Source organism: Ruditapes philippinarum, unplaced genomic scaffold (assembly GCF_026571515.1).
Source record: "Ruditapes philippinarum isolate M1 unplaced genomic scaffold, ASM2657151v2 ctg834_1_1_1_1, whole genome shotgun sequence".
In the NCBI taxonomy this organism is placed as follows: domain Eukaryota; kingdom Metazoa; phylum Mollusca; class Bivalvia; order Venerida; family Veneridae; genus Ruditapes; species Ruditapes philippinarum.
The window spans coordinates 8,331-21,594 of record NW_026857999.1 but is presented as its reverse complement, the minus strand read 5'-3'; the positions used below and the strand labels follow the sequence as shown (position 1 = coordinate 21,594).

Sequence of the window (13,264 nt, the reverse complement as noted above, 5' to 3'; positions counted from 1 at the left end):
ATTTTCTCAAAATGGTAAAAATACTACTTACATCATTATGGAATTAGTGCGACGATTTGTTTATGTTTGTCTCTACTGACTCAACTTAAACATTATAACACTGGTTGGTTGGTATTTCCCGGTTAACAAGGTGATATAGATTTTATTAGTGTTCGCTATGTTTAGCCTCACACGTGTAACAATTATCTTTAATGATATATTAAGTAAAGTTAACCGTAGCTAATATTAAACCTTTTTTGACTTATGAAATTAAGATAAGTAAGAATATCTTGTTATCAGATTAAGATGTTTTACAATGTACCTTTGTGATAAGAGTGTCAGGTGGCGTTGTACCTGTCAAAATAATTTGATATGATGTAATTGTAGATTAACAAACAAATACATCTTGTTTTCAAGTAACTTGCTTGTTCATCTGTATTAATGTCTTAAATACAGACAGTTATAGATAGGCAGTTACTTACAATACATGCAAATGATCTTCCACCTTATGAACTGTTAGATGAAGACTAAAGGTATATAAGTCTTTTTTATGAGTAGAACCGCCGATTTTGAAGCTAGCAGGGTACGTAGCATATTTCAAAACAAAACGGGCCAATTGATTCAAAATTACCAATCTTATTCTTCAACTCTTATACCACATGTTATACAACAAGTAGCTATAACTTCTGTAGAAAACGTGATTATACACTTCTGGCCTTAAGATGTGCCAAATGTTAAAATTATAAATAACATGTCAGCACGTTATAATTAAACATATTTTTATTATACGTTAATATCTTTTTCTAGCAACCAGAATGTCTCAAATTTTACTCTTGAACAGTCTGACAAAGGCCCATATCGAAAGTGTAAAATTTATTATCTGTAACATGGCAAAATAGGCTTTATGAATTTCTATCTTGAACATTCGACCACATGTAACCTCATTTAGAACATTTTATAAGTTTCCATAAAATTTATCACACATATTTAGATGTGCTGTCTTAAAGCCTTTTCCTTGAAGTTTGTTCTTTGTTGAAAGCTATAGAAAAACATTGTGTTTAATATCACAGTTGAATAACTTAAAAAAAATATCCACAATCAATAACACATTGCAAACAAAAAAAGCACAGTGTACTGAACAATTTTAAATTTGTACCTTCTGTACTCTCTGTGCCACCGCTTGGATAAGCTGTAAAAGAAAACCATGTTCTGAAAATTAAGATCATTCTGTGTAGTTTTGTTTCATGTTTTAACTTGAAGCAGCACTATCTCTTTTTCAAGTACGACGTAGGAATATTCCTCACACGAGAGACAGCATTGTGTATGTCATTTATGACATTGACATATTTTGTTTCGATGTGTCGTTTTTATTTAATTTTTCTTCTTTTTTCTTGAGTGGGTATTCACGGTATTTTTCTACAGTATGCTGCACTGCCAATCGTACTGTCAATCGCCATAAGCATTTATCATTTAACATCAGTCTAATAAGGTTCTTCGTCTTTCTACAGTAGTTTTGTCATAAATTGCCCTGGTGTGGCGCAATTGTCGATTTTTTGCTGCACACTTTTTGGCAGAATTTTGCTTTTAAGGGGAGAACAATAACATATCAAATACACCTACGTTCTTTTTCTCAACTCCTACAACATTCCTTAAGCTTTTTACTCAACATTTACACATACATTATTATTAAGAGCCCTAGAGTATATTGTTGGCAGAATTAGGCCACTTTTTTGTATAACATATAAATTATGGAAAATACTTATACACGGTCTGTGTGCAACTTTTCTTTGATTTTAGAAACAACTCAAGCTTTAAAATCAGATCATATTTGTATAATCATCATATAATATTTCAGCGCAGGATTTTAAGTGGGGTTTAAAGACGTGGTTACTGTTATAGGAGTAAGTCACTCTCACTTATAGCTCCGGTTGAATTTCTGCTATGCTAGTATATCACACCAATGCATGATATCCGTGCAGCATAATATAGTATTATAATCTAATAGATAGATTAGTATTATCAAAGAAATGAAATTGTTTTCAAGTTCGTTGTTTGTAATACTATGCATCTAAAAAGATACAACAACCTTTTTTAAAACTGTACAAACATTAAAGATGGAAATAAATATGTATCCATATATCATACATGTATTTGTAAAATGATAAAAAGCCATAATTTCCGCACAAAAGTTTGAATTTCGAAATGCTGAAAGTATGCACAAGGGCACTTTATGACGAAGCTGCTATGAAAGATTGACGTTGAAATCCTTATTTCGCCTCCTTGCGTCGTTTTCTGTTAATACTTTAATATGAGGAATTTAAACATGCAGACAGGAAATTCTTTATTATATTTGCACGATTTACGAGAATCAGAATTGATGAAATATATGTAGTAACAAATTTGGGCGTAATCATCACATTTGTTAGGTAACAAGCAGAGTTACAATGTAAACATATGCTTTGTCATTATGTTATTATATTCATAATTCATTTTAGAATTTGAATAAACAAAATACAATATTGATAGCACTTTAGATAGGGATAATTAATATGAAATTATTATTTACAAACCAATTAGTTTGATTTTTCCTGCTTTCATCCAGAAGTGCATACTTTCGTTATAATAATGTATTCTGAAATGCACTTCATCAATCCCGGATACACTGTCCGATAAGACCATACGATAGATAAATACAGAATCCCTAAAGAAAGCCCAACACGGCAAAATTGAAAATGTTGCAGGCTCGGTTTGATTGAGCCTGTTCATGGACGGTAGTGGAAAGTGCAAGTTACCGTACACGCCCCCTATCACCGGCTTAAGCAGAATTCAACATTTAAACGTGAAATAGTAAAATTTTGAATTTAGAAACATCCGCAGATGTGTTCATACGGCGGTTATCATGGAACCTTCAATGTGACACTTCCGTGCCATTCCATGAAAAGCGGCGTATGGTCCCCAAGTAATAAAAAGCGTGTGCCCTAAACGAGAAAACAATGGGAGGAACTAAATAAAATGGAATTTTGAAAGGGGATCAGAGGTTATAAAGCCTGCGTATCACAGATAAGACGTCAAAAGACAAGTTTAAAAAGCAGGCAACATATCCTAAGGGCGATTCGACATTATTCAAGTAGGAATATTGGAACCTACCAACTAGAAAATGCCGAAAAGTTGAAACTAAAAATACCCAAGCACAACAACAATGCCGTGCTGAACGATCTTCAAGGATCGAAAATATAACATCATTGATTAAATGTACGGGGAGACTTTTTACAGCCGCCACACGGCACAAATAACAGGGATGTGATCATAAAATAGATAAATACAGAATCCCTAAAGAAAGCCCAACACGGCAAAATTGAAAATGTTGCAGGCTCGGTTAGATTGAGCCTGTTCATGGACGGTAGTGGAAAGTGCAAGTAACCGTCCACGCCCCCTAGCACCGGCTTAAGCAGAATTCAACATTTAAACGTGAAATAGTAAAATTTTGAATTTAGAAACATCCGCAGATGTGTTCATACGCATTATTTTCATAAAATTGTCTGTATTTATATGTCAAAGGTAAGGTAAACCATGAAACTTCTTTACGCGCATATTGCCATTCCAGAATAGCATTTGGATCATACGAATCTGGGGTAAAGGTAAAATTAACGATCCCTCCTAGGAAAACAGGTCGTTGGATTTTTAAAGTTCCAAATTTGCTTAAACCGTTAGCGTCTGTAAATATGGATTTAAAGATATGAAAAGCAGTGAAGTAACTAAAAACACACAATTTCGCCCCTTTACAATAGAATTTGAAAAAAAAAATTTCGTAACTTATACTCTTCAGAAATTGACTATTTTATTAAGTTTAATTGATTTCAAAGGATTACAAGTGTCCAGTAATAAGAATTGGAGGAATCGCAAAACCTTAAACATTTATTTATAAACGATACATTATGGAATAAAAATATATTCACTGAGCAAATGCATACACATTTTTATATGTAGTCAGTTACTGCCAATTATTCATTTACCACATTTTTTAATTCCACAGGTGCTCCATTGAAGCAATGCATTTGACGTCCAACACCATACATAATTCGATCCGACAGCACGACAAAAATTGGCTGCATCTGATACTGTGGCATCAGGGAATTGACTGTCTGTGTAATTGTTAACAGGAGAATCCCATCTCATGCAAGGCTTCCCGGTCTTTGTCGTCTGCTGGTGTCCAATGTACTTATCTGGCGTTGTAGTATAGCAGTCTATTAACACGCCTGAAAGTTTTTTTTATGTAGTTATCAATATGTTATACTTTTCGCTTTAATCACTTTAGGCTTTTTAAAAGAACATCGACATAAACACACGGTTTTGAAGCTGTTATCATTTAATCAAAAATCGAAAGTTCTTTTACATTATCATCTTCGTCACAAGCACTTAAATAATGATAATTATCACTATGCCTTTTGTTATCATTGCTGATAATAAAAACACCGCTATTGTGATAATCTTTTTTATCACGATTACCAATATCAAAATCATCAGCATCGACATCATCGTTAATGTATTCCAACCATCATGATCGCCACACCGAGATGACCAGTGTGTTATGTTGTATTGTTTTATTTTATCCATGTTTGATGTCATGTAGTTATATTTAACAATAAAAGTTATTTATAGATATCTAGATTTCTAAGGAATATTCAAGATTAACAGTCAAATAATTGAGAATCTGATGGATGCTTCGAGGAAAAGAATATTATCTAAAGTTCTGGAAAGTTCTTAATTGGTATATATAAGTGCACATTTTTCAAGGGGGTATCTTTAGGTTATTTTTGGATGTCAAGTGAAAAACACACTTTAGACAGAAAAACACACGTGAGGATTAATATTGTGTGGGAAATATTTTCAAAAGTGTTTAGGATATTTGATTTATTGCTCATTGGATATTGAGATATTTTTAGGAGCAAACTACAGCTTTTGTATATTATTTCATGTTGTTGTGGACTTTAAGTACTTTTGATTTATTTATTTGTAACTTTTCTATAATAAATTGTGTTATAATAATAGTAATTGTTAAACATTTGTTGCTGGCTTTTCTTTCTTGTTACGCGTGACTGGTAACAAGTGTCAGAACCACCAACGTATTAGTATCACAGTTATCGTCATCGTTAAGATTACCAATCGGGCAATGATATTGACAAAATACTCATCATCATCTTATCATCACCGTCATCATTATTTCAGTTTTAAATATATTAAACGTAGAAATAGGATAATTTGAAATAGCCTTCTTTAAAATATTAATTACCTACTCGATTCCGTGATAGCACATATTTCCAAAATGATTGTAAACAATCCGAAAGAGAAACGAATGATGCTTTTCATTTTAAACATACAGTCATTAAATAAATATCTTAAACATGTCAACATTTTAAGACTACATATGAATTATTAACATGAGGTCTTCTGGCTAATATCCGCTGTTTCTATCATAAATTTACTTGCTGATATAAGAGCAATATAATTTGTGACTTCTTAAATATTTCCGCTGTTATTTAAGTATGATCGGAAAAAGTGATGCTTGTGTCACTGTTATTTCGTTCGAATATTATAATATCTTAGATCATTGATAATAGAAATCGGACAACGATTGTTATAGGTGTAATAATTTCATTATTAAAGATCTCTAATCCTTTACTGGTGTTTGTCTGCCAAAGGTCACGGATTGAGGAAATAATATGTGTAACATTGATACACAAGGAAAATATCATTATCAAAATAATCCCAAAACACAACAATGCCTCAAGATCAACTATGTTATAACAATGCTGTCAACTATAGATTCAGTTACAAATTATCACTTCATCTCAATATTGATTGGATGAACAAAATATTGAAAATGATAATCGCGAGATCATTCGTTGCGTTAAAGATATTTGATTATTGAGATGTAACTACACGATTAGGCCTAATTACAAGTGCCTTGGACAATTATGAAAATAAAATAGAACTCGCCACATGAAAGTTTCCTTATACTTTTCGAGACAAAACCAGATAATGGGCTAATTACACTTCCACCGTTGAGTTAAAAATCCTGGGTTTTGATGATTTTTTGAAATCATCATATCACATAAGCGCTGTCTAAAGACATTTTGTAATTGATGTTCTGTACTATATAATTTTGCCAATTATGTAATGAGATAAATAAATAAATAAATAAATAAATAAATAAATAGATAAAGTGATTAATGAATTAATTAAAAGTACTGATGAAAGACTAAAATGGTTTGTACTTTGTACGTATCCTTGGCATGTTGGTCAGTATCATTAAGTTCCCGTAATAGTTGATAGGATGTTAAGAACCATGTTGGAGGAGTGGTATTGCAATTTCAACCTAGCAAATTACCTGCTACGTCATGTCAAGAACATACTGTTCATATAGTTTATATAAAGAGTAATGTTTCAACGTTACAGTAACTATAACAGCGAATATTAGTAAATGTTTAATGTTGATGTCAAAAAAATTCTTTCGATGAGTTTCGATTCAGAATTCTTATCTTCTTAATCCGATTATATAATTTATTTTATTCAACTTTAATAACAATATTTTCCTGGTTTGTGTAGTACAGATGTAGGTTTTATAATGGAAAACTACAGATTGGAAGAAATGTTGATGTTTTAAGGTACGAGTATGTTGGAAATACAATATGTCTGTAATTATTGATAAAGATGGTCAGATTGCTACATTTATTTTGTATCAACTTCACATAAAGCTTAGTCTGCATCATTTTTTTATATTTATAGAGATGGCAGATTTTCCATTTGAATGTCACGTCAGCTTTTGTTTATGCCGTATGTAGCCCGTAAAATCACACCAATTATTCAATCAGTTCTGGATGTTATACTAATAACCCGTAATGATAATTTAGCACGACATTATTGTTGAGTTAGTTGTTATATAAATTTCTTCATTTGATCCTAATTGTTATTCTTCTTTGGCGGTTCCAGTATTCCTAATTGAGCACTATATTATCATTTATGTGATATGGCGCTTGATTTCATTATTTGCACTTTGACGTCTGTAATATGCAGGCTTTATAGACTCTGAACTTTTTTCAAAGGTCATTCTACTTAGTTTCCTTATTGAACACAGGCATATGACGATATTAGTAGAAGAGCACTATAATGTTGCACTTAAGGTGAAATAATCACTAACGTTTGAACATATGTGTATACAGATATTTCTAAAATTTGAACATGAAAGTTTATTCTTTTTAGTTTTTTTCTTACCTTTTTTTCTTACTGAAACAGATGTTTGCAATGACAATTTAACCAAATACAGAGAACAATCTTCTACTGATGATGTCTGTAACGATTTGTACAAATCATATTTTTTCTCCTTTAGCCATCGTATTATTCAGAATTACTACCAAATTTTATTACAACTCTTTAACGACTTTCTACGACTTTGTGACTTTTTTTACTTTCATGCAATATCATTTAGCTTGCTCTTACCAATACAATTGTTAGAATTTAATATGACGGCACTTCATTATATGTATACTACCTCGTATTTCGGGATATGTTAGGTTTGGTGCACAGGTTTTAATTCACCTTAACGATAAGTATTCTTTTCCTTCCATTCTTGCCCGTAATATTCCTTACTGAATTATCTATATCTATTTTTTTTTTCATACAAAATCTCAGCATTCCCTTTTGATTAAAGTACGATGTTTATAATCAATAGGCGATTTATAACATATTAAGATATCATCGTTCAAGAAATAGCTTCCACATTGATTTTCAAAAAAAAGAGAGACAAGTCTAATGGTAGTTCTGTCTATAACAAGATGTCCATACAATTGTTTAAATTAACACTGCATATACCATATACACTCTACGGTGCCACTTAAATAATTAACTGTTAGAAAAACAAAGTATTAGTAATCTTATACCACCAAGTAAAGCTATTCTTTTCATGCATTTTTGAATGTCTTGGTTATTAGTGCAGGAAAAATGACAATAGTATATGATATCAAATAAATAGTTGTTGGACATGTTTTCAATATCCATATATTCTGAATAAAATTAAAAAATCGTTTCAGAAACACAAATCACAGTTACCGGAATAGTATAGCTGAAAGTCAATTAGAACAAACCGATATTAGAATTGAATACAGATTGAAATGTAAATGAAAAAACAACAACAAAATAAACCAACATAATTCTGCTTGGGGAGCATTAGTCTGTATAACCCTTGCAAATACAATCCATGAAAATTCAAAATTAAGAAAGTGATGTTGCCAAGACTTACAAATGCGTGTTAATTTATATCATCAAGAACAGTGTCTACAAAAGCTGATTTGTTATTGTACAGTTTAAGTACATCTTTGTTAACGTGCATGTTGTTTCAACAAGAAATTGTGACATTGAGAAGATCTTTTTCTTTGTTCATGTTAATCTTATAAGAGAAGTAAAGCTCATTATAATGACATAATCAGCAAAAATGACTCAAATGATTTAGTACAGAGTATATCTAATAAAGTATTTATCTCATATGTTTATTAAAACTGTTTTGTATTGAACATTGAAAAAAACACATTTTTGAATAATCGTAGAAAACAAAATTGTTTAGTACGTTTAGTCATAAAAATGTGTGTTGACATAATTCAAGTATTTGAGTGTTGTATTTTCTTTATACATATTCGTGAATTTCAGTATTGTTCTGCTGAAGTTCTTTTAAACAATACATGGACAAAAAAGGACAAAAACACTTTATTCTGATTAGTTTTATTGATATGAACATCTAAATTAATACACTAGAAATATTTCTCACAAAATTCTTGTACAGAATGACAAATCTCTCTTCAATCATAATTATACAATCAAACGCAATGCACTAAAAGGGACTCAATAGAGGTTTGTTTACATTAAGTACCTGAAAATATTTTTTTCGAGATTTGTATACGATTTCATGCAGACATAACCCTATTACTTTCATGCAAGATTTCATATGATGTTTTCTCTTTCTGCATAGCAATTATTTATTGTGAAAATGACAAAATATGAAGAGTTTATTAATAAATGGTTTTTGCTCTAAGTAGAAGAATAAACATTAAACTTTAAAACGATTTAAATTCTACATGATAAAACAAATTTCTTGACTTTATTCCAAATTCTTCCGTTGACGTTACACCAGTTTACCTATACCAGAGTTTCTAATGTTATATTTTAAGACTATTGACCTAATTGGAGACCCTTAAAAGGCTTGTTGTATATCTGTACAAAACATTTGATTGAATGTTTATAAACTGCAGTTGATATTCCCGTAAATCAAAAGGTAAATACAACAAGCAAGTTTTAAAATCCTGCAATTTATGCTAAAAATTCTATTATTATTGTAACATTATAACATTTATTAAATGCTGGAAATCTTTTTAAATTATTTGGTTCAGAGCGAACTTATTGTATTGCTCTATTGAAGCACAAATAAACCGTAATATAAGTTACATGAGTGTAAAATGATTTTGAATTATCTTAAACACCGACATACACATTCTATAATAAAATAATGACACCTGAAAATGTTTCACGAGGAAAGCAACAACAAAAAAAAATAAGAAAATAAAAATAACTAATTAATCAATTAATTAATATGTAAATGAATAAATAGAAAAAGTTTTTGGTTATAATGCATGCATATTATTCAGCAAAATACATGTTTAAAGCATAATAAATATAAACCTTATTTGTAATATGTCAAAAATTGGACAAAGAAGGTTGTTAACCAAATTAACTAACCGTCACAAAAAGCATGTATATTATGCAAACATCAAAATAAAAAGTCCTTAAACAATTTCTTTTTCGTATATTAAGACTTAAGATGTTTATTAATTTAAAGTAAAATAATGCACAGTCAGGTCTATTAAAACTATAATCTTATCACTCTATAAAGATGATTTGAATGCCTGAAAACAAAAATAGATGCATTTACATATTATTTTCTTGTCAGAACCTTACAATTTAATATGAACAAATCATAGGTAAGATATAGGTTGTTTAAGTATGTAAAGTAAAAATCTTAGACGTCCTAGACAGTTGTCACTTATGTAAACAAATGTTTTTGGCCATGTTTTACATCTATGACAAACAACTTCTCACAGTGATTGCCTCCCTTTGCACATTGTAATCACTGCTTTCACAGACGTGATATGATGATGAAAGTCACATGACGTATCATTAAAATTAAAATGTAAATAGCGACCGATACATAGAAAATCCAAAGTCATTTTTATCTAATTTTTTTCACGTTTCGTACCTACATTATGGAAACAATAATCCAAAGTATACAAAATAATAAATAAAAAATCAGAAGCTGAAGAATATTTTTAACAAAATATTGTTATAATATGTTTGTGGTCGCATAGATAACTGTACTGATAAGGTGATAATATCACTGCGTAGGAGATTAAAATGTGAGGTGCAACTGTTCCCTGTCCGAGTATCTCATACTTTTATTGACTGAAAATATATATATGAATGAACGGATTTAAAACGTCATATCAAAGTTCGAAATCATTTCATAACAACAGTGAGCTTTATTTGCCATTTACGTTATACAATGTTACTCTACTATAATAATTCATCATTTAAAAAAAAAAAAACATTTTAAATAAGTTATGTATTAATATATCTATTCTTATAAGTCATGGGATCGTTTTTATCGTGTATACAATATATTCTTTGTAAATAAATATAATTTTTTGTAATATCAAAATTGTCGGATTTTTCTTTAGTAACCATTTGCTATTGCATGACTCAAATCCGTAAATTCTGGTAGACATTGTTTATATCAAACAGTCAAAAATAGAACAACGATACATAAATTAAACAGCTTTTTCCCTCATTTACGGTGGCATCGCGTGCGCACGTGATAGATAAAATATTTCTGATGTCATCCATCGCGTGCGCACGTGAAAGATAAAATATTTCCGATGTCCTCCATCGCGTGCGCACGTGATAGAAAAATATTTCTAATGTTCCCCTCTATGCCACCGTACTTTAACTTTTTTTGCTTATTAATTTAGCGACCACAGTATGCGAAATAGAATACCTATGTATAAAAAGCGGTTGCGTTAGTTATCTTTATCATTTCATTTCGTAATAATGTTTAAATCGAAGAATTATTGATCTGAGCATCACTTATTGGCTGTACAACACTGGTTTGGAGTTTTAATGTGTATGAAACGTCACAAATGTGTTAAATAGCCGGTTAAAACCGGTCAGAGAGATGTAATTTCTTAAGCAATATTTCAATATTTGTCAGCCGAATTTTTGTTAAGGGTTAAATGTGTCTACCCGTAAACTGCAATTTTGATTGTAGGAACAACAAACCATTTCATGATACTTTGGAAATGTAATAAATAACAAATAAATTTATATTACCTTCAGTTTTCCTTTTTTCAATGTAGACAAAAAACAAGGTAATAATCATACGATGAGAGCGACACAGGCTAATGCAGCAAACATATGCCCGACTATGGCTCCAACATCAACTCTGTTACCACTACTTTTACCTATAATCATAGCAATATTCCATATCAGTTTGAAAACAACTTTTTAAAGCTCCCAGGAGCATTTATTCTGAATAGACAGCATGATTGTTATATAATTATAACTTTTAACCTTATTGCAAATTCGTATTCAAAACTTTTTATTTTGATGAGATTAATAAATAATGTCATATCTTAAACATTAACACAGTTTTCATTCAACGAAATGTTTTGCGTAAATACAATAAAGGATAAAAAAGTACAAATAGAGATAAGTATTAAATTAATTGTCTGTAGAAATGGTTTACATACATGTTTAAACTTTCTTAAACTTTTGACAAAATATATCCAAAGTATCAAAGTAAAACAGTCTCTTCTAACAATTCATTGTCCTTTACACGGAGTAAAGTGTGTAACCAAGTTGGTACATATCTTTAAGTAAAGCTTGGGGTCATTGGCTTTAAGGTCAAGGTAACCAACACTTTAAATGAATTCCTAGAGTTTTGATTAATATACAGCTTTGATTTTTATTCTTGATTAATGACATATTTTGCAGGAACATTTCTTAACAGATGGTCTTTCAACTGTGGATTCAGTTTGGGGACGATATGTCACAAATGGTAAAAGTTAATTTCATGCTTGTGCTCATTTAGTCTTTATTTATTGACAAACGTCGTACATATTTGATCATAGGAATATATAAAGGGTGCTCAAACTTTCGTTGGAACTTTATGTGATAAAGTTAAACGTCAATGTATTGTGATGCGTATGTTTCATTTACATTTATTCTAAAGTTGAATATTTTTCTTATTTATAACGCGTGCGTTTTGTATTCAATTTCTCTTTTTTCATAAAGAATGTTAAAGATTGTATGTGGAATGACTATAATAAATACATGATGCTGAAGGAAAGATGAAAAACAAAAAATTAATAAAATGGGTAAAAAATGAAAATTAACATGATTTTAAATTAAACTTTCGTTTTTTAAAAATTGAGAGCCTTCAGATATCTAAAGATAATTTTAAATGGTGCTGTTGCAATTATTTACGAACATAGGGACATTTTCTCAGTGGTTATAATCAAATTATACCTTCTTACCGTCCACTCTAACTGTCATCTTTGCATCTGCATTGAAAGGTACCACTTCATTTTTAGCAAGACATTTATAGATACCTTCATCTTCATCCTCAAGAGAAGTAATCAGCAACTTGCCCATTGCACCCTCATATTCAAGTATATTTATCCTAATGGTAGTTTCAATCTCTTTCTCATCTTTGAACCAAGATACAATAGGTGTAGGGTAGCCAGAAACTTTACATTTTAGCTCGAGATTGTCACCCGTAACCATATTCTTATCGCTGTCATGAGATTCTATTTTTGGACATGCTGCATATAAAATCAAAAAGATCCAGTGACTCTCGATTATAAATAAATGTTTTTGCTATCATAATATATGATCATGCGAAGTTTAGATAATTTGTATTATACAGTTATCATTTGTGCTACATACTTATAAGTAACAATCGTAAGTATGGTCATATGTTTACTTTAAGAATTATCAAGTTCAACTAGTTTACTTTAAGGGAGTAAGGTTTACGTGTTTTAAGTTTCAGATAGTTTACAGAAATTAGATTCATTCCATCTTATAGTGTAAAAGGATATGCTAGTTAAATTGATATGTAGCAATACACTTGTTCTTTTATTCATTAATAACAACGATTACCATTGGTGCTTTATTTTGGCAGCCATTA

The 13,264-nt window shown here is 30.4% G+C and overlaps 1 protein-coding gene across 1 annotated transcript; it reads right to left on the bottom strand.

Moving 5' to 3' along the window:
• Positions 1 to 8,735: 8,735 nt before the first annotated feature.
• LOC132751727 (vascular endothelial growth factor receptor 3-like) lies at positions 8,736 to 12,932 on the bottom strand. Its single transcript, XM_060741941.1, has 3 exons — positions 12,612 to 12,932; positions 11,407 to 11,537; positions 8,736 to 10,482 (listed from the first exon to the last, which is right to left on the bottom strand). Exons 1-2 carry the CDS (start codon positions 12,859 to 12,861, stop codon positions 11,452 to 11,454), a joined length of 336 nt encoding a protein of 111 aa, XP_060597924.1. The 5' UTR covers positions 12,862 to 12,932; the 3' UTR covers positions 8,736 to 10,482; positions 11,407 to 11,451.
• Between the last annotated feature and the right edge of the window lie 332 nt (positions 12,933 to 13,264).

Excerpts from the sequence above, each read along its gene's own strand:
- LOC132751727 (XM_060741941.1), bottom strand. The coding sequence starts at position 12,861 with ATGGTTACGGGTGACAATCTCGAGCTAAAATGTAAAGTTTCTGGCTAC. Across the intron at positions 11,538-12,611 it reads GATGACAGTTAGAGTGGACG|GTAAAAGTAGTGGTAACAGA; the intron begins GTAAGAAGGTAT and ends CTATGATTATAG.